Here is a 22,450-nt window from a genome sequence, read left to right on the forward strand (position 1 = left end):
TGCATCACACTTCATTTTCTCAAGCTGGTACTTCCTTTGTTTTGATGGTTGCCCTGAATAGAGAAAATGAGATGCTGAAGAAAAAAGTACTCAGACCAGATAGTGTGAAGTTTAGCAGAACTTTCACCAAAACAAAAAACAAACAAGCAAACAACAATTGTTTTTTTTAATAAAAACAAAACAAACAGAAAAAGATTAACTTCTGCTCTTAACTGGCCTACCACTGACTGTAGAAGAGCTACTCCAAAATTATTCTCCTCAGAAAGAAAACAGAGCAGTGTACCAGTGGAAAAGCACATTTTCCTGCCCCTTGGATTTAGCCCGGGGAGCTTCCTGGGGCTGCCATTTCTGCCGCCTTTCTGTGGGAGAAGACAGGGGCTGGTAGTATCCACCTCCTTGTTTGGCAGATGTCTTGGCTCCTTGCAAAAACCCCCAACTTATATAGAGAGCTTTTTTTTCCAATTTAATTAATATTTTTTTCACATCCACCCTAGAAGATAAGTCTCCACCCTAAAGACTTTACTTTGAAGCAATACATGTAATAAGTAAATGTAAAATTGGTAGGGAATCATTATTTATATCTCATCAAAATGTAAGTATTAGAAAATCAAAATACTCCATTTACTGATGCAGATAGCACTGGTTTGCATCTGCTATTCTACTTTCTGCATGAATAGGTGTTAGCATAAGGTTCAAGCCCATCATTTACTCAAAAGCCAAACTCATTAATATATTTTGGTGTCATATGAAGCAACATTCTTCTGTACTTAGTCATTTGACAAAATAGGAGGAAAAAAAGGCACAGAGCATTTCAGATACGTCCACCCCCAGTGTGCCATACAGGAAGCCAATAGTTGAGCAGGAGCCGTCACACGAGGCTTTCATTCCCTGACTTTACCTGGGGCAATGACTCCTGGATAGTGATCTGGACACTGATTTGCTGGTTTTACCATCTAGAACAGAAAATTGATCATGAGTGTTGCAGGGCATGTTTCCCAGAGGGAGCTGCTATAGTGTAAATGTCCTTTTTCTCTACTCTTCAGAGTGCATATTCACCACTATATAACAAAGTAAGCCATTATGCCTCTGTTCCTAGATGTTTAAGCTGCTTCTGTTTCTAAATGTTTGAGCATGCCTCTTCATTTGTCTGAAGAATGGTGTGTGGTTGAGCCCATCTGCTGTACCCTATGGAGAAAGCAGAATATAGATGTTTAGTGGAAAGAATTTCAGTTTCTCCTTTTTACAGCATCATTAGGAAGCTGTCGTTCTAATAATAATAATTCCCATTTGACATCATGGAGGTAAAAAGAAATCACTGCTGACATCAAAAATGAGGTGATATTTCAGCAGTATTATTTCACTGAAGATAAAATGGAAGTCTTTATTACTCCCAATGCTTTTAAAGAAAGCTGAGCAAGGCTTATACTGACCCTGAAGCTTATATACCTTAATGCATCAGTATGAAATAAGAAATTTTAATTGTTACTGCTATATTTTTTGTCTGTTCTTCCATAGAATCAAGAATTTTGTGCCTGCTTAAGGGTAAATTATCAGTATCTGAAAATAAGCCTGGAGAGCACAATTACCTTAATTTTCTCCGTTACTTAAAATTCATTAAAAAATACCCCAAACAAATGAAAACACTAAGTGTATTACAAGAAGTGGTAATTTTCTTACAAACTTCATACTGGAGTCTTTACTGAAAATTCATATAAATTGTATAAAGAGGTCTGAGCTCTGAAGAGGTTACCCTGAGGAGGGTTACAAGTTTTATTTCACCTTTTATGGATAAGTATTTTATTATCTCTGAACTTCTTGTGCTCAATGCTGTGCGAATTGCTTGCTATTAAAAGGACACAGACAAGGTCTGTTTCATCTGTGGTAAACAATGTTTTTCACTTTTATTTCTAATAGCACATTAGACCCTCCCATTCCCCTTTCTTTAACAGACGTATTCAGTTATAATTCCAATCTTTGTATGTTTTTCCATCCTAAACCAAATAATATAGCACATCAGTGACTCCATCCAAACTTACATGGAAGAGAATGTATCTTACTACTATTTGACAATATTTCCAAAGCTTGAGATCTAGTCTTTTTCTACTGATTTGTTTGTTTCTTTGCTTGTTTTAGGGGATGTTTAGCGAGCAATATAGACTGCACAAAATTAAAGGGATAGGATGTCATTCTGGTGCCTTCAAAACTGACAGTGTTACTCCCATCAAAAGAAAGTTCAAGAAATATGTATTCTTCCCATGGCTTCATCTTACAGAGTTGGTCACATACTTGCAAGTAGTGCAAGTCTCCTCTGTATAGCAAGAAAAACCTGATCAAAATGTTTCGGTCTTTTCACAATCAAACTTGAGGAATTTTTGCAATTAAATATGTGGTGGGATCGTCACATTATTTTGTTCCAGGCAAATATGTTGATAACATAACAGTCACAGCTCATCTGCTGTTGAGTTGCTGCTTCTCAGTTATTCTCAGAAATAAGATCGGAATTCTTAGAAGCATGAAAATATTTAATAGTTATAAGCCTTTTAAAAATCAAAATTAGTAGCTACCAGTTACAGTGATATATTTAAATCTGAAATGAACTCTGCACTTCCAATGTAAACAAGTCTCATTCTGTGCACAAATAGTTTGGACATTTTCCCCAAGAATTTGTTGTGCATGAGCAGAAAGCTCAATTTTATTTCGTGTGAACTCACTTTTGACATGTTTTGGAAGGTCTGAGGTATTAGATAAATATTGCTCTTCTTGGAAATTGTTCTCTCATTAGATTTTTCATTAATTTCTCCTTGCTCAAGTGCTCAGAAATATATAATTTTTTTCCTAAAAATCAGCTGCTTTCAGTTCTTGTGATCTTTTGCATTGTTGCATTGTTACAAAGACTACATTGGTTAAGTCAGCCCCCCGCTAGACGTAGCGCTGTGCTTAGGAGATACCTAAATGCAGAGCCCTGCTTCACTTAGCTCACAGGGCGTCTCTGGGTCCAGCCTGCATCTCCCACAGTGTCCAGGGTTAGGAATGGGGCACGGGACACCACCTTTCCTGAAGAAGAGAGGAGCTGATTCTCAACACACAAACATGCATTATGGGTTGTTTTCAGTCACTTTAGTCATATGCATTCATAAATTTTTATATGGTTGGTAGATGCAGACTTCGATGGTACAAAGCTCACAGAAGAGCTTTAGATCACTGGAGCAACCACAGACAAAGTTTATGTTGACAATTTATCAGCTCTTCTCCGTCAAGGAAAATTGTTTTTTAGTGCCTGCCTATTAGCAATCACATGCATATTATGAAATTGAGTTTTGGGGAGGACAGCCTGCCATCTGTCTTTCCTGTCTTTTTTTCACAATGCATCATTCTAAAGTTAAAACTTTCTGCGCTTCAAAATGATGTAAAATATGAGATGTCTATAATAGAGACACTTGGAAAGAAAAATGTACTAAGTAGAAATGTAAATCTTTATAGACTTTATAAACAAGCAACTGCTGATGCTATACTTTATGTTTTAGCTTCAAATGCCCTCCACATTTTCCACATGCCATAGTGCTGATAATTAATTAATATATGTCTCAAGGAGAGTGAAAATGCTTCCTTCATAAACTCTTTCTGGTTCAGGGCAGTTTTTTCTGAGAGTGAAATGGAACTGCCTGATGGGAGAAAGAAAAAGATGTGTGCAGTTTCCTTTTTGTGTTCTGATATGCTAAGATTTTATCAATAATATTGTTTTCCTGCAAAAATATCTGCCTCAGAGAAAATCTGCTGTGCAGCTGTCAGGATTACACCTCTTAGAATATACCTGTGGTGATTCTGTTAAATTGATAAAAACAGAACACTCTGCTGTGTAGAAGGATTGCTGAAAATATTCCAAAGCCCTTTCATGTGTAGCAGCACTTGTATGGCAGTACGTTTATTGTGCTATAAATTCCATCACTGATTTTGGCCATTTCAAATTGATTCTGCAGTAACTGTAAGTAATGAACCTTACAGACAGAGCCAAGGAAAAAACCCCAAGCCAATAAACTTGTGGCTGTAGGAATACCAATTGTAGACTTCATTTAGCCTCAGTTTTTATCAAATCATGCAGCGAATAGCCCACAAAGCCAGAAAATGTATCCAAAAAAATACACAGTGTCATAGCCCTGTCTTTCTTTAAATTTAGCAGTTAAACCAGACAGTCAATTATCCAAAGTACATGTTTGTATGAAGTGTCCTGGGGATTTCACCTGAGATTTAAGGAAGGTGCTCAGCATAAGTAGATGGAAGTGGAGAAATTATAATAGAAATGCGTTAAACAGGATAATAAGCCAAATCCTGAGCTGTTTTACATGGTCTAACCAGTACCAGTCACCACTGAATTTCATAGGGGCGTAGATGGATGTGCAGTGAGCTACTAATGACTCACCAGATCAAAGTATACAAAAATCTTCAAAATTTGCATGTTTCTAACCTATTTCCCTTTCTTTACTGAAAAGTTCTACCAGGTTAACAAGATATTAATGATTCGATTGATTTTAACAGAGAATTCATGTGCTTGGTAAAAATTTCCATTAAAAAGTTTTAAAATCCATCTAAAAGAGTCTGTTCTAAGATTTTCACATTAGTTTTCTATAGGAAACCCACTGATCTTGTTTTGTTAAGTACTGAATACATTTCTCACAATCTTTTAGATCATTCAAAGTCTTATTTTATAAATAGACCATAGATCTAGTCCCACTAAATCAATGCAAGAGATTAAAGCATGTATAAATTTGCATATATGTTCTACCCTCAGTTGTTACATGAAGAGAGAACTTCAGATTTTAGTTCAAATGCAGAAAAAGACTAGTTTTCCTCTACAGAGCTTTCTTACCCACATTACCGGAGAGAGAAGAAAGGTCATGTTTTATTTTCTGTGCAAAAATAAATAAATGTCTGGGTCGGGTTCCTAAGGCCCTGCAGCACTTCCATGCATCACAGCTTGCACGCTCATGTATCTTACAGTCTGCATTGAGTGCTGAATTTATTCTGTGTGTCTTCTTGCACCTAACTGCATATTTTTTCTGAACCTTTGTGTTGTCTGTGAGTGATATTAAATCCTCATTTTGAGATCAAAATGCTTGAGTCCATTCTAGCCTTATATAGGCCACAAAGATATTTGTTGTTTAAGACATATCCTTTGCCTCTCTCTATAAAAACGTCTATTTTGTCAATTTGTCCACTTTACAGCAGCAGCCAAAGTGACACACAGAGCAAAAAAAGACACAGAAACTGGAGCTTTCGGTTAAGCACCAAATATGGTGAAAGCCATAATAAAATAATGAGAGTAGGGAATGCTATTTTTCCTTTCACTCTGCTGTTTTGTGTTGCAATGAGGAGCAGAGCGAGTCTGAAGTCTCGTGAATAGCCCCTTGCTCATTATCTCTACTCCCCTCCTGAATAAACATTTCAGCCATTGTAAATGAGTGTGACATGAAGGGCAAATGAATGGCTCTCATTCCAGATGAGAAACACTTGACAGCTGAGCAACCTGTAGGTTGTTGTAAAGGTGCAGATCCTGTGACCACTGGATGATGGGGTAGGCATGCCATTTATTTCTGTGTGACCTAAGATTCATACTCTCATTTGAGAGACTCCCAGCCTTGCAGAGGGAAGCCCTAGGTGTTCAAACTGACTTTTGGTTAGGACTGCAGTGTGTGAAAGACAGAGCTCTCCTAATTTTTTCTGGTCATTTTATAGAAATGACCAGAAAAACTTAGCCAATTATAAGGAAAGGTTCAGTGTGGATTGACAGATGGCGTGCAACACCCCTACTGTATTTCACTTATAAATATGATTGATGTGGAGGTAATTTCTTGGTAACCTGTTTTTCAAAAAAAAAGTATTCTAAGTGGTGGGTTAGTAAAAGAAAATTAATCTCTGCATGTTAAACTTGCCAACTTTTGAATTAATTGCATGAGAATGACAATCAATTAATAAATGTTAAGCAAACAACAGAAAATCAGTGAATTAAAAATTACTAAATTGATTCCAATGCAGATAAAGCAAGAGGCTGCCATAATTCTTTGGTGTAGATTCAAGAACACGAATCTTGTCCCATCAGTTTTTCTTCCCCATTTATCCACATTTAGCATTTAAAACAATGGTGGTTTATTATGATTTTTACAAATAAATTGCTATCTATAATCTAGCTTGCTGCATTAAGTGGATTATAGAAACAAATCATAAATAGTAGTCCATTTGTAGCTGTCATGGAGAAGGTCACAGCTTTGCAAAGACCATCCATCTCCAAGTGGATAAAAGTTTTTTCTTCAAGAAATCTCATCCCTTGTATGGGTGGACTTTTCCTAGTAATGACAGTACACATGGCTGCTCCTCTGGAAAGGCTGTCGTTTTGTGCCCCAGCCTTCTCCTGCAGCCCAAGTCTCTATAAAGCCACTTTAGGGCTTGGGGTTTGCGGTTTCAATGCCAGCTATTTTCTTTACCAGGACCTTGAGAGGTGTATTTAAAACTGTTCAAATTAACTCTAAGAACAGTCATTAGTACTGACGTTAGATCTTGGCAGACATACCAGAAGAATTTTGCCTCCTCTCTTATGATCATTCCTTTTTGTCATCTGGATGTGGAGGCATTACTATTCACCTGTAGAAGCTTTTCTGAAATTTGCAGTCGTATTTTTCATAACATCAGCTCATATACCTTGCTGTCTGTTTTCCCCTTTATATTGAAACTTCATCATTTATACTCATATGTGTCACTGACATGAGGAAAGTGAAAGCATATTAATAATTATGGAAATTAATCTTTTTGCCTATCTCCAGTTTTGCGTTTGTCACAGTTGTGGCATTCTGCAGGAAAGCTCACACATTTTGTTGTCCAAGATCTTTGGGTAGACCTTGTGTGCTTGTATATAGCCAGCAAAAATTGGGCCATGCTAGGGGAAAGCGTGCAAGCATTAAAATAAACAAAACAATTGCATTTCACTGTAGGAACATACCCCAGACACCATTAGCACAAGCAGAGAAACCATAATATTAATGACATTTGAATAATAGTTCTCAGCCTTCTCCATTTTGTGTCCCTGCTTTACTATATGAAAAACTCAGATCTTTCTTCCCACTTAGCCACAAAATTGGGAAGAGTGAATGTAATTTTTCTTGACTAACTTCAGAACAAGTTCTGGGGCTGCAACTTCGGATGGAGAGCTTGAGTAGAACATAAACATTTCTGTCTTAATCAAGGTTGACTTGGGGAATCTATTTCTGTCTTTACAGACAACAGCACTTTCTATATCTTTTTCTCTCTGTGTGGGAAAAATACATTAATATCAGATATTTTGTTTTATCTAGTCCTTTCTCACTTATCAAGTCCTTGCAGAGAATCACCTAAGGTAATTGTTGGACTGCTAAGAACTACATCAAACAAAACAGTAGGAAAAAAAAACCTAAAAGAACCTCTTTATTTCTCCCTGCAATGAAAGAAATAAAGAAACTAGATCTGAAGTATATTTATTATTACTTGTCTTTAGTGCAACAGGATTTGGTTGCCCTGACATACAGAGTTGAAACTAACTTTTGTAAACAACCTTTTCACTCTTTCTGTTGTAGAATGATGTAGCCATTTTCCACCATCCCCCAATACTCTGATAAAATGCATTGGAACTGATGCAACAAAAGTCCTTTTTTAGGTTTAAATTTCACTGCTGGCAAAAGCACCAGAATTCTGGAATAGTGAATTTCAAGAGAGTTTGCTCATGGGCAGGGATGACTATTCCTTTATTGGAACCCTGCATACTTCAATAGCTAAATGCTTTCAACTTTCTTTAAATAGTGTTAAGGAAAAAATATCCTGAAGGCATTATTTTTAAACGGGACTTCAAACATTCCATGAGGAAAAAAAAATGCAACATATTTGAACACCGAGGGATTTGAAGTGGCAAATCTGTTAAAGTGAACTGATCTTTTGAGTTTCAGGGTTAAATGTGTATTGACCACAAATTAGGGATGCAGACTACTGAAAATTCTGAGACACGCCAGATTCTTAGCTTGACCAGCAGTAGCCAGATTCTATAAGAGACCATTTATAAATAAGTTAATTATGTTAGCTAGATTTTAAATTAACTATGTCTCATCTATTCCTCTGAATTCAACAAAATCCATTATAACATTTGCAAGTGCAAGAAAATCCAAGGTTCTTAACCATTTTTACTATATAGACTTAATTCTGCAATAACTCAATATTAAAAATTTTGGAGTTTATATTTTAAAGCAGCTGTGAAGCAAATAGATATGCAAGGGTAAATCTGCTCATCTTGAATCCTTCTGCAAATGGTCTGCTCTGGAGGTCATATCAAAGAGATTCTTTTTCCAGCTTAAACCTGTCTTTTCTAAATAGATCTCAACCTGATCTCATTTAATACATTGATGCCTGGTTTCTAAGTCATTATATTTGCTGTATTACATATCAAAAGGACTCTTGAGAAATTCCCCTGAATTGATAATTCTAATTTCTTATGTATAGCTACTCTATATTCACTCTGAGGACAGCTGTATTGTATGCTAAACCACGAATTGTAAAAATTGATCCCTTTGTATGTAGGTTTGTATTAAATTGAGATACTCTATTTTTTTCCTGTTTGTTGCCACACATGGGTTCCTGGTGTCAGTTTGTATTTGGCTGTTTGAGCATATTAAAGTTTTGCTAGTGCTTATGATGTTCTTGCCAAGAGCACTCTTGCAGCAATCTGCACTAGAACAGTCTTTGTGCCAATTACTTCAAAAAGTATTCTGTTATAAACCCAATTTTTATGGCTACTTTTTCAGGTTGCTGTGTGTTGATTTCATTTAGTTTCTTTTTTATCCATTTTTTTTTAATGTTGATCTTCAAATGCCTTTAAGTTTTGCATTATGAAAAGACAATATAGTGTTGCTAGAGTTGTTAATAAGACATCTATTAAAGGTTCAAAGGTATTAAAATAAAACCTAATAATTTAAATTACTAATACTGCATATATTTAAAGGATGCTGTTTAATAGTGGAAATTTTGAAATTCTTATTGCAGGGCCTGATTATGAAAATGGAAACCTTTGCAGTTACATAAAGCAAAATAACTGAAAAATAATGTGCAATGACTCAACACAATATTTCTTGAATTTATATTATAAAGCTGATTTCAGGAATGTCAGCTCTACAACATCTTTTGTTCAGAGAAAAGCAGCTTGCTAATCCATTGCAATTAATGAAAAATCACAACACAGGAAAGGATGTCTTATCATTAATGTATTTTACAATACAGATATGCTTTTGAAAGGACAGACTTGATCATGCAGCTTTTACTACTGCAGTGTATACCAGTGCAAGACCAGACCTCAGAATTCTGACATGAGAGCCATCATGGCAATAAAGATAGGTATGTGCTCATATACAGTGCAGGACACTGTGCTATGCTATACTGAAGAGTAACTGCTTATCTATTATCCCAAATTAAAAAAATGTAAATGTGTCATGTAACAGAACGAAGAAGCCATAAATTTAGGATCTAATAATGTTCGTCTAAAGAATCCATAAATGCTTGAGCAACCTCTGGTCTGCTGCTCATTTCCCAGGCTGTTAAGATTTGATAACTCTTGAAAAACATTTGTGCACCCTTGAAAATGCTTGGTTTGTTTTGTTTTGTTTTTATGGCAGCTTTAGGAATTGTTTATCATACAACAGTCTTCCATTACTCTCACAGAGTATTCTTAAGATAGCCTTAACCCAACCAATGTAACTTGGGCAATCTCACGTTCTTGTTTTACCTTCAGGCTTTTTTTGAGAGTTAGAAAGCTGTCCCCATTCCCTTCTCTTTAGTTTATTATCTAGTCAGAGGTAAGTGGCAGATAAGACCTTCTGCATCCTGAGCTTGAGGAACAAGCAGTTTGTTGCATGTGTGCTCAAAACAGTAACTTTAGCACAGAAGAGATCTGTTCCCTGTGGTGCACTTGAATGAAAGTGACTGTGGTTATTGTGCTTGCTGCTGATCTCAACATTCCTCATATGCAATCAATAATATTCTACTCAGGTCACTTTAGGGATTGAGCAAGTGCTATGAACTGAGCCTACCACACTGGGTTGTTTCTCACATGATGCTTGTCTTTAAGCACCAATAAGTTTGAGGTCTCATAAGGATACATTTTTTTAAAACCCTTAGAATTAGCCTAAATTCTGCCTGTGACTATTTTAAGCAGTAGAATAGCTTTTGAATCTTATTAATTCGAGAGAGTGATAACAGAGGAAAGATGGGAAAAGCCTAAAGTGTCTCCAAAAACTAGTATTGACTTTTTAACAATAAAATATGTCCTGAGACCAAATATGCTGTTTAAATGTAAATACCATTTCCATTTTCAGACTTTTGCAGGTGTATTTGAAGGGATTTGAAATGTACTTGTAGATGGAAAAGAGGCTATTGACCTTGAAACTATGTATGTGTTAGGAATAATGTTCCCCCTCCTTGAAATCAGACTCATATTCTTTGAATGGGTGCTCAAGACCACAACTCTGAACAGCGGTTTCACGTGGCATTCAGTGCCTAACTCAATCAAGGCTGGCTGCAAAGCTGTTTCTCAGGAATCAGAGATTATTGCCTTGTCTTATTTTCATCCACCATGGTTCTGAATGTATCGGTGACAGATGCACTAAATACTACTTTTCTTTGTTCTGTTGTGGACTTGATACAATAGGACAAGGTTGGTGTGTAGAAGCAATGTCTTTTTATTAGCTGGACAACTAGTCAGAAAAAAAGACCCCAGACATACTGGGTTTTCAGCTTACAAGCACTTTTTCAAGGCTTTTTAACTGAAGTAAAAATTTTTGAATCAAATAAGTGTTGAGAACAATTACCGTAAGTAGGCATGTTATTTGCTTATGCTGTCCAAGAGAAAAGATAGATGATGCTTATGAAATTGGAGATGGCTGATGTTAACAAGGGAAAATGATTGAATGGTTATTCTATACATTAAAAGAGATAGCAACTCTAACATTGATTCAACAGGAACATACAGCTACAAACTTTACATGATGGATGAAACCCATCATGTAAAATGCACATGGCAAGCCCAATGTGTCCTCTGTGTGTTAAGCAAAGGGTACATGATGGAGAATTGATAAGCCTATGCACAGCAAGATGGATGCATTTGGGACATCTCAGTCTTGCTGCACATGTGGGATGATCCAACATATTGCAGTTGTTGTGGCTCATTCTTTTTCAACACCAAAATATCATGCTCCATGATAATCTCCTGTTAGTAATGCTGTAGTGTTTATAGAAATGCAGTAAGTCTGAGAAAGGGATATGAAAGTATTACAGGAACTACAAACAAGGCCTTACTGGACCTCTCAGATCCCAGATACTGCTGAATGATAAATATGAGACAATGATGTCTTTTCCCAAAGCTTTCATCAAGACTGGGAGAGCAGGCTTTGATCTCAGTGAGAATAGGGCTGTGGAACCACAGAAACAAACTTCTGACCCTGAGAAAACATAAGCAAGTAGAAATGTTGTAGTAACTGCAGTGGGATACAGGCAGGAAAGAAGTGTGGTAGATAAAGAAATCTATGCTGAAGTTTAGGTTGATAGACATGGTTAATATTTTTATGTCAGAAAAGGAACTGCTCTGAGATGTCATTGTGTAAATTCCTGATGTGACACTGGACTCTGTTTTCTTTTAATAGTCCAGAGGAAAGCCTGCTTCCAAATGTTCACTCTTACTTTAGGAATCACCAGAAACCATATAGAAGCTCTTTACCTTGCAGAGTGCTCAAACATTTGTCTCACTGGTGTCACAGACAGGTTTTGAGAAGCATGTATGCGTATCAGTGAGTGAAGGACCACACAATTCTTTGAAAGAATAATGTGAGAAAATGGGTATAGTTTGTAAGATATCTCTTTGGACAACTTTATTGGTTTAAATTGGTTGTGTTTTAAAGATTTTGGACGTATAAAATTGTGTTGATTTTGGAAGTATAAAATAACATTTTTGAGAGACCAAAACAAATATATATATATACATATCCTTCAGAAACACAGTTGTTTCTGTAAAGGGGGATAAATGTGTGTGTGAGTTGTTTATAAAATAGCTAAACGAGTACCTAGGTGCACAAACTACATTAGGATGTTTTTGTATGTGACTGTTTTCTAAAAAATTGATTCTAAGCAATAATTTTAAGACTTCAAATATAATGTCTCATTAAGTGAGCTGGAGGGACAACTTCTGCCAGTGCTGTGGTTTCACACACACAATAAATTGGCATAGTCATTTACACAGAGAACAAAAGAAGCAGTTTAGAAATTTATTTCAAATTGAAGTTTAAGTTTTGAAGCACACAGAGACATCTGAAAGGTGAAATTCACAGATTTTTCATGCTTGCAGGTTTTTATAGCCTCTGGTAATGCATGTCCTTACTCTGACATCACATGTATGTGAAAAAAAATGGATGTAATATTTAAAGATGTCTTTTGACAAAGAAAGTATTTCCATCTTCAGAGGTGAGATTTAGCTTTAAAGGATGAAGAGCAGGTTCCAGATGTGTTTTTCGATCGCTGGGCTTTACTTTCCTTAAGTATTGACAGAGGGAAGGTTTTATCAAGGTCTTTGTGATGTGCTTGTTTATAATGAGTAGACATTAGTAGAGCACGTCTAAGTGCATATCACTAACAGATGACTAAAGAGAGCATATGGCAGGGAAAAGAAATATATATTTGTCCAACCAGTGTGGCTTGTTAACACTCCCACACTCTTAAACTGTGTTTACATGTACTTACAATATTTTGCAAATCCATTTTCTAATCAGCTAAAAATAAAAGCCAAATAATTTTTTTTCCAATATCGGAGCGTCAGGCAAAGTTGATTTAAATTTTTTTTTTAAACAAAGCAATTAAGTGGCACAGAAGATTTTTACAGAATTTTTTTTGCTTCAACATTACATCTTTACAGCAGCATATGTGTTATTTTCATTTCCCAGAGTTAAAAGTTTTATTTTTGCAAAATGTTTTTTTCTTCACCTACCTGTCTATCCAAGGTTACACTACAAGCAATAATATAGATCAGAATGGCCTAAGCAAAATCCTCGATCAGGTCACATGGTGTGTTTCAACCATGAGATTTCTCTGTGCTTTTATAGAATGAATCATAGAATCATAGCACCTACTAATAAACAGTTTGTAAGCAAAAAAATCTCTGGTTAACCCAGTTCAGCTCCCAGTAGAGTAAAAAAGAAGTCTTATTAATTTAATTTAGAAGGTAGATGAAGAAATTATGGAGAAATCTGTACAGCTGTTGACATACAAAGTTTCTGATGATCCTGTGATCAGGAGTATAGTATCCATCCACCTTTTTGTAGTGGACAGAACACAGTATCACTGCCTTCTCTTGCTGTGACACCTAAATGTGCCTGTCTATTGGTATGGCATTATTAGAAAGAAGATAAAGATTGATTAGGACTTACTTTTCAGAAGGAAGCATTTATAAAGAAAACTGCACAGAAGAGCTGCATTTACTTTTTATTTTCAGTATTCCTAGCAAATTTTTATTAAATATTTACTTCTGGAGCCAAGTATTGTCCTTCATAAAACAGTTTATTGCTGCAATTTAGCTTCATTAAAGTCATAATACTGCTTTAGGATATGATAGACTAGTGCTGTGGGATTGAATTATAAAGAGATTAATTTTAGCCATGGGAGATAATTGACCCTATAATTCCTATCACCCCTAATCCCAGTTCAAATGAACCAGTGTTAAAAGTGGCAATACTCACAATATAGACAAGGTCATGACAGTTAGAATTGTTTTTTACTACCAATTAGGTTTTCCCACTTGGTGCATTTGACTAATGTTGTCATAGAAAGGGATTTCAGGCATGGAAATACAGTTTCTTTAGAGGCACACAGGCACTGGAACTGATGGGCAGTTTGCTGTACATTTCCCAGTGTACAGAATCAGAATGCAATTGAGTGCTGACCCCTAAAATTTGAATTCATATGGGAATTCAGGACATGTTTTGATCCATGGTAGAGTTAGGAACAAGCTAAATAATTTCAATCTGGAAGCATATTCTCTTGAAATTCAACAATGTTAATATATGGTGGTTCTAGCAGGTTTGGAACTGTCACTTGGGCAATACTACATCTGAAGTGTATTTCAGATGAAGAATCAGAAAAAAAGTGAGGTACTGCCTGAATAGAGAGTTGTTCAAAAACAAATCATGTTGATATTTAGCTGCAAATGACATGAAGGTTTAGAAAAACACAAAGAAGGAATAAATATGATATAGCTTAAGAATTCCCTGAAGTGTTCGTGCCAACTTCAAACATATTAGCATAAGGACCCTTATGAAAAAACAACAGGAAAATTATACTTTTGCATAGCACTTTCAGTGCTAAGATAAATTTTCACATTTTTAACAGTTATCCATCAGCATTTTTCCAAGCATTTAGAGATTTAAGTTTTGCAGTAAGCTGAAACTGCATGATAAAAAGAGACAGATAATGATAAAAAGCAGATGTATATGCAAGCCTAGCTAGAAGGAGCAAAATATAATATTACTACCCCTCCTGTGAAGTTAATCCTATTTCTTTTAGCTATTTCTTCATTAGTTAATGAGGTCTTAAGAAAAATAAATAATTAAGTGGGTCTGAAATGGTGGTTTTCCATCTTTGCCTTTAGGAACTTTTTCAGATATTCATAGAATAGTTTGCCCTTGAAAGGTGCATTAAGTGTGAGTTTAGGCAATAGTTACTTTAAGCATGGGTGGTCAGAAACCTGTAACTGAAATGTCCATACACACAGCTAATCACTTTCCCCATTCAGATTCACCACACTGGCTAGGCTCGAAATGTAAAACAGTGGTGAAAGGAGATGTTTCAATGATTATGTTAGAAAAAAAGAAACACACTTCAAGTCTTAGACTACAGACCTGCTTGCATGAATTAGATTTGAATTTGGATGCACTTTGTGCTTTGCAATTTTAAAAATGAAAAATTTTCTTCTCTCTCACTTTCTATCATCAATCTCAGATCAGAAGTAAAGTTGGTCTTCTATCTTTGTGAGATGAGTATCAGTGCATTTAGTACTACACCCCACTTCTGTCCCCTCCTCCTGTCCCCCTGATATCAGCCAACGTCTCTGTTGACCTCTGGGTAGCGAGTCTGCAAAGGGGCCCTCATCTCCTGGAAGTCTTCTCTCAATGTTGATGTTGTAACACATTCTGAGGATGAAAATCTGTGAGAGCCTGCAACTGCCAATTCTTATGCTTCTTTTATCCATAAGTACAGGAACTGCAGTTTCCATTTTTGTTTCAATATGCTGTATTTATATTCTTTTACCGGATAAAACAACCTTTTAATTTATCCACAGAACCCCTGAAGGAGTGGAACTGGAAGTGGTGAATTACTCTGTTCCCAGAGTTTCAGTTTACTCCATTTCAGGCAGCATTCTTAGAACAGGGTTGCAGTTCTTATGGATGCTATTGGATCTGAGCACTATCTTGTGCATATGGAAGAAAACTACCACCCCCAGAGCTCTCCATACATGCCTAGTGCACTAGGCAAAGGCATTACATGTCTACCAACTCTTTAAATGCCTTTCTGTGGATGCAGGAAGACCATCCTGCACCTGCGCTCATAGATCACCTGTAGGCTGTTGCTTCTCAAATTGCCAACCACAAAGAAGAAATTCAAGGTGGTGAAGAGTGTCTCCATGGTGTAGGTCACTAAAAATTCAATTAAACCCATTATGTGTCAAAACTGTTGATCTTTCTTGTGTCTTATCCAATTTCCAAATGCTATAGAGTGGTTATTTTATTAATTTCCAGCTTCATTATTTCAGTTTTATCCCACTCTCTCTTTTGTTGAATTTTTACTTTGTTGTTGTTGTTTTCTTTCTTTGTGTAACAAGCACCACAGCAAAAATCAATACCACAGAAGTTCTTAGGTTTTTATGTGATGAATGTGAAGCATTTGCCTGTTATGTTCTTTTTGCCATGAGGACATATAGGGCACGTTGGCAGCCAATATTAAGAAGCTTAACAATGATACTGGCAGTTACTTAGTAAAATTTTAGGCTGTGTCAAGTGATCTGTAGGGAATAGTAATGCTATCCTTTAAAAGAAACTGATGTCACAGTTGCATTCAGAATTCACTGGGGTTATTTTATTGTTTTTATTTTCCAGGTGATTCATATAACAGGCCGGTTGCGTCTGAGAGTATCACTGTCACACGGACGGACAGTACCCAGCCAAATCATGGGACTTGTTGTCGTTGCTCATGCTTTGCCACCTCCTACAATTAATGAAGTCAGGATTGACTGCCACATGTTTGTCACTCGTGTGAATATGGACCTCAATATCATTTACTGTGAAAATAGGTACAGCCTTTAGATCCTTTATTTCTTTGTTTTAGTTGTGTGTATTCTATGTTGCATGGACTTGGCAAGAAGTTTTGAAATTTTTGACTCTTGAGATGTTATCTTGGTGTTGTATGAGAGCATTGAATTCACTCTCATCATCACCACCTTCATTTTCATTACATTCTTAGAGGATAAAGGTAAATAAAAACTGTAATTTTCAGGATGTCTTGCTGGAATAGGAGAAGATACACCAGGAAATATTCCTCTAAGCTTTCTCTGCTTTTTACAATCTTTCACTGTCCCTCTCAGAGGCAAGATTTGGGACTAGACAGACGTTGGTCTGACCTGTATGCCTGTCCTTATGCTCCTCCATCCTCCCCTCCACAAGTTTTTCTGTCTGAAGTTTTAAAGTTTTCCATTTTTGAACTAATTTGCAGATTACAGCATATCATGCTCAGTGTTTAATGGAACAGAAGCACAGATGGCCTAGATAGTAGGCTAGAGAGGTGGGATCTGTAGCAGTTAGAGGTGGGAAAACTGTAGAATAAAATTGGTTGAGGGCATACTGGGAAAGACAGCAGTGAAATGGGAACAGGTGATGAAGCGTTGGGTGGGGGGGGCTACGTTTGATGTGATAGTGACGAGTGATCTCAGAAGGTGAAAGAGAGGATTTAAATTCGGCTGCCTGCTCCCTGGGGGTTGGGTGCCAGTAGCACCAGGGGGTCCCTGTGGCAACCTGTCAGGGCAGGACATGGCAGCCAGGGCCCATCCCACTACCCCAGAGGGGAGCAGGGCAGCTGGGGGGCACAGGGGGAGCTCCAGCCCCGGGCATTGGGCATTTCCCTGAGGACAGGTAGTGGAGTGGGCTGGGGTCGGGTCAGGAGGGCCCACGGCCAGGCAGGGCTGTGGGGAGCTGGACACTGGCAGGGGCTGCCATGGGGGTCTGGGCTGTGGGTGGGATGGGGGAAGGCCTGGGAAACAGAGGGGCTGATCAAGACCATTAAAACCTCAGAGCCCTGAAAAATAAAAGTATAATCCAGGGAATAGATATTTAGAGTGAGAATATCTGAGAAGGAAATTATGAGTAATAAGTTTGGGTCCATTAATGGAAGTCTGAGGTATGGGGGAAAGTTTGGACGTGAAGAAGGAAGGTAATGCAGCCAAAAGAAGTTTTGTGAAGGGGGCTTATGATCAAAAAGTGGAAGAAACAAGGTGACTACTGCAAGCTTTTCTTGTGATAGCAACCATGGCATATTATAAGGTCAGTAGAAACTCTGTGATATGAGCAATCATAATTGCTCATTCATAATGGAATACCTATGATCAGGATAGCACTATAAATATCAGTATAAACTTTTATAAAAAAAGGATAAACTCAACTGTTTTGTTAAATCAGGATCTTAAACAATTTAAAATAATCTTGAATTTCAGTTATGAGGTTGTCTTTGCTGCCACATTAGTGCACTGCTGGAATACTTTTTTAAATAATATTACTTGACTATTAGACAGAACACTTCATCTACACTTCCAAAGCATTCTCTAAAAGTGAATATACTATTCTTGTTTTTAAGCTTGGAAAAACTGCTTCATAGAAAGCGGCTTGCACAAGGTCACAGAGAAAGTGGATAATGGCAGTAAACTTTGGGCTTTTTGCCTGAAACTCTACCCAGTGAGCATCCAGATGCTGTATAATCTGGCAGCTGGCAAAAAAGCTCTGGGGATTAGGAATAGGATCTAGAACAAAACTTTTCCCTAAGTCTTTGATTTCACTTTGACCTACCCAGGTACTAATGGAAAGCTGCTACCACTGCAGAGTTTTTCAAAGGCCTCTGTGAAATTAGTTGCTGGTAGCTATCCAGTTCCTAATGAACGGATTCCCTTTTAACAAAATCACCTCCACTTACTGTTACCTTTATTGGAAACCTCCATAAAAAAAGCCAGGAATCAAAAAGATGTGAAAAATGAACTGTTCCATCAGGTCAAATACGATATGAACTTTTAGGCCAAGTTAGAAAGATTTATGCTTTCTCTGCTGCGAGTTTGACATTTTTATGAGCCCTAAATTGTATATGTGGGGGGGTTTTAATTAAACATTTTTCTCAAACCTTCCCTTTATATTCATGTAGCAATAAAACTTTTAAATGCCTGAGAAAGGCATCACTGAAAACTGTAAAATGCATCAGGTGAGGTGCACTGATTAGTAATCATATAGGAAGGGCTGATAAGACATGGTAAACTGTGGCAAGACAACAAGAAAGTGTTGAGCTTATTAATGTTTTTCATTTTTTAGGTTGAAGGCAACATTATAAAGCAACTTATCCTTGTTCATGATGGATTTTATCTCATGCTAATGCAGAATGCTTATGGTCATACTTGAATGTGTGTTGCAATAGTTCCACTTTAAGCCCCTGTGTCATTGTTAAAAATCTGTTAAAAATAGTTTATAAAAGTAATTTCAAATAATAGGAACACTTCTGCCAGTGCTGGGAGGTGAATGTGATCTCACTGAGACAGTGGGATTTCCAGTCATGGAAAATGAAATAAGACTGACAGAACTTGGATTTCATAGCAGCAATGATGCAGAATATGACTGTAAAAACTGGAGGAATGGAAAAACATAGAAGATGGGGAGGAATTAACTGAACAGCTGATTGAAGCTGTCAGATTAATTATCTGGGTGTTTGCCAAGGTTGTTCTCTGAGTCAGGGAAGTTGGGATCTCTCTTCTGGGATTACAGAAAAGGAGATAAGTATCCCATCCGGAATATATGGGCTTGACTCCTGGCACTTGCGGGCAGCTATGAAATTCTAAGTGGTGCCACAGTAAAGCAACTACAACATTGATGAAAACAGAGAAAAATGGATCCATGCTGGGCAAGCTGTAAGCACTATTTATGGAGCAATGGGGAGTTACTGGCAGGGAGTTTCAGCAGGGAGTATGGAGCAGAAGCCATGCCACTTAACTGAAATGAATGCTCACAGTGGACCACTGGATCAGCAGGGGTGAGATCAATAGTACTCCTAGTTTTCCAAGTGGTTGCCTGCTTGCAACAGCAGTGAGCAGGAGTGACATTACTCAAGTCTTTGGGTGCATCTTGTTACTTTCCTCTGAATGAAGAGATCTCCTTCAGAATCCTGCACTCAGTGCACAAACTAGCCAGCTGTTAGCTTCCCTCTGAGACAAGATCTGTTAGCTAGTACACTGGCTATTTCTAATAATTAATATTTTTCTTTGAGAGAGTAAAATACAAATGTAAAATTTTGTTGCCTAAAACGTAGTATGTTAATCTATTTTGCAAATCTAGGATTTGTGTCATCTAAGCTTCACCACATAGTCTAAAATAGTCTAGGATTTCTTTATTAGTCAGTGGAGTGAGAAAAGCACCTGCAGAGGACAAACCATCTCAGATGGTGACAAATAACTAAAAGCAAAATTAAGAGACTGCTGCTAGAGTGCATCATCAGTCTGTGTTTCAGAATCAGTTGTTAAGGACTGGAGACCATTTGGAGACACAGTAGCCAGTTTAATGTGGACTGTGATACCACATCTACTAATATGTGCCCAAAAGCAAATAACTACATGGAAGAGGTTTAGCTGGTTGGCCATGACAGTGGTTGTCAGTAGTTCCTTCAGATATGCAGAAACAGTCTTGTGTAGCAGGCCTCAAGCCTACAAATGTATGCACAATTTCAGCAAATTCAGCAAAACACTGTACCATATACCTACCTTTAAATTTCAATCATGTTAACAGCCCTGTAAGTCAGTGAAACCATTGATCTGCTCAAACACAAGCCTATGTGTATGTTTTACAGGACCACAGGACAGCAGCCTGTCTGGAGATTGCCACTTTCTATTCAGGCTGGCAGGGTGGGATTTCCTCTCCCTGATCTTATCACAGAATGTACCGCAATCACTGCAGATTATTTCAAACCCTAGAAAAATTATTCTATGTCTAGAAAATAGACCTAGTTTCAAATGCTTGTGTGAGCAAGAAGTTTTCCAATTTTCTTTTTAATTTCTGTACTGTGTTTAAGGATGTTGACACCTTGACACGCTCCATGATAATGGTTCGCACGCGCACACAGACACAAGCGCACAGACACACACACACACAGACACATGCACACAGAGGTCTGCAGAATAGATTTTAAAGTTTCTATGTGCAATAAACAACAAAGTCCCAGTTGAAAGGGCCCAGAGTGAAAGCTGAGCTCCCAAAAGAATTAGACTAAAAAAGATAACACCCTGAGGCATCTGTGTGTCTCAGCATTTAAATTATATCCCTTGAAATATCAGTTTGGACTTGGTGCCAAGAAATGGTTGAAGAGCTTTTTTATGAATATACCCAATAGAAGACCAATCTGTTGAAATGAAATGTGTCTCTAATCATTTGGTATAAACATAACATGTTTCTACTTTATTATGTAACCTTGAATCATCTTAGTGTTTTAATGAGGATTTTGGATTGTCGCTAATGCTTTACAATTTCATGGAATTATATTGTCCTGGTGTTATGCTACACAGAGAATATGCACTAGAATTTAATTTTCCACTTAGTTAAATGCATAAAATACTTTCCAGGTTTCTTAAAAAAAAATTCTTTATTTTATTCCTTTAAAAGCTTGTCTCATTTGTACAGATATTCCATTCAAATAACTATAATGCTGAAAAAACTTTTTAGCAGATTTCACTTTCTGAGTCATTTGACAATTCTTTTATTCTTTTCTTTCTTGAATTATAGGCTGTATGTTCTTTTTCCTTTTTAGGATTAGTGATTACATGGATCTGACCCCTGTAGATATCGTAGGAAAGAGATGTTACCACTTCATTCATGCTGAAGATGTAGAAGGCATCAGACATAGTCACTTAGACTGTAAGTACTTTCATTTTTGTCAAAATAATCTGGGACAACAGCTGATTGCTCCTAAACTAGTATTTATATTCCACAACTGGGCTCTTCATCTTGCACCTGCTTTGTTTTTTGTCAGAGGTTTTCATAGAGGATGGCTTAAATATAATTTCTGTAAGATTTATTTTCAAGTCTTTTTATAGACATATAAGATTATTTACATATGTGGCAATAAAGCATTATATTTGCATTACCAGAGTTTCCAGCAGCTGTTAATTTACATGCATTATTTTAATCCTTAAAGAGGTATTGCTTACATGAGAAACTCCCTCCCTGGCACAGAATAGGAACTCTTCCTCTTTGAGGGTTTTGGGGTTTTCTGAGTCATAACATGGAGGACAATTGGGATTTCACCAGATTATTCAATACAGAACTGAGCTACAGCTCTACTAGTGCTTTAACCACCCCATGTGTTAATAACTAAATGGCCCCATCCTTACAGCATCCAAGTCACTCTTATATGCACACAGGTAGTATCTGATTAGGATAAGGATAACAGAAGTACAAAAACATTGCAAGAGGCAAACCTTACCAGAGAACACGTGCAATGTCTGTGTATGGGGGAAGGGAGGTTCAGCTTGATTCCTTGTAATTAAACTCTCTGTATTCCTCTTATTAAAAGCCATAGGGCCTAATTCTTTTCTTGTTGAGATCTGTTGACTACAGTGATGGGGCTCCTGATTTACCCTTGTGCAAAAAAAGACTTATGCCTGTAATCTCCAATTTATCTGTGCCTGCAGTGAAGCCAGATAATTCTTTGGAAGTTTCAGTGACTGACTGCATTTATGATTGAGTTTTCTGTTTTCTTAATGTAGAAGACAATCTGCAAACTGCTTCTTAAATTCAGACTCACAAATTTGAATAACTCTGCTCCCCCCACATCATGTCCTACTAGCATTTACTAATAAAAGGGCAGCAGCCCAAATGCAGCCACATTTAATTAGATTTTACAAAACAATATGACTACAATACAAGGCAGTAAAAAATGTTCCATCCCAAATTACCTTGCTTGATCTGCAAGGGAAGATAGGAGGATAACTCTGACCGGAAAGCAGGAGAATAGGGACAGCTTCTATGCTAACATATGGCAGCCAACAGCAGTATTAGGCTGCATAAAGATTTCAGAAGTGCTTTTGGCATAAGATCAGGTTAGATGTATTTCTGCAGAAAAA

At 37.1% G+C, this 22,450-nt stretch overlaps 1 protein-coding gene across 8 annotated transcripts in view; it reads left to right on the top strand.

Annotated features, from left to right (window-relative positions):
- The window catches only part of NPAS3 (neuronal PAS domain protein 3), a 599,417-nt gene that overhangs the window by 554,227 nt on the left and 22,740 nt on the right, over nt 1-22,450 (top strand). For all 8 annotated transcript variants that reach the window (XM_069017784.1, XM_069017790.1, XM_069017786.1 and 5 more), the window contains 2 exons: nt 16,194-16,387; nt 21,136-21,242. In XM_069017784.1, the coding sequence (XP_068873885.1) occupies nt 16,194-16,387; nt 21,136-21,242 (301 nt within the window). The remainder of the gene's footprint in view (nt 1-16,193; nt 16,388-21,135; nt 21,243-22,450) is intronic.

Source organism: Aphelocoma coerulescens, chromosome 5 (assembly GCF_041296385.1).
Source record: "Aphelocoma coerulescens isolate FSJ_1873_10779 chromosome 5, UR_Acoe_1.0, whole genome shotgun sequence".
NCBI lineage: Eukaryota > Metazoa > Chordata > Aves > Passeriformes > Corvidae > Aphelocoma > Aphelocoma coerulescens.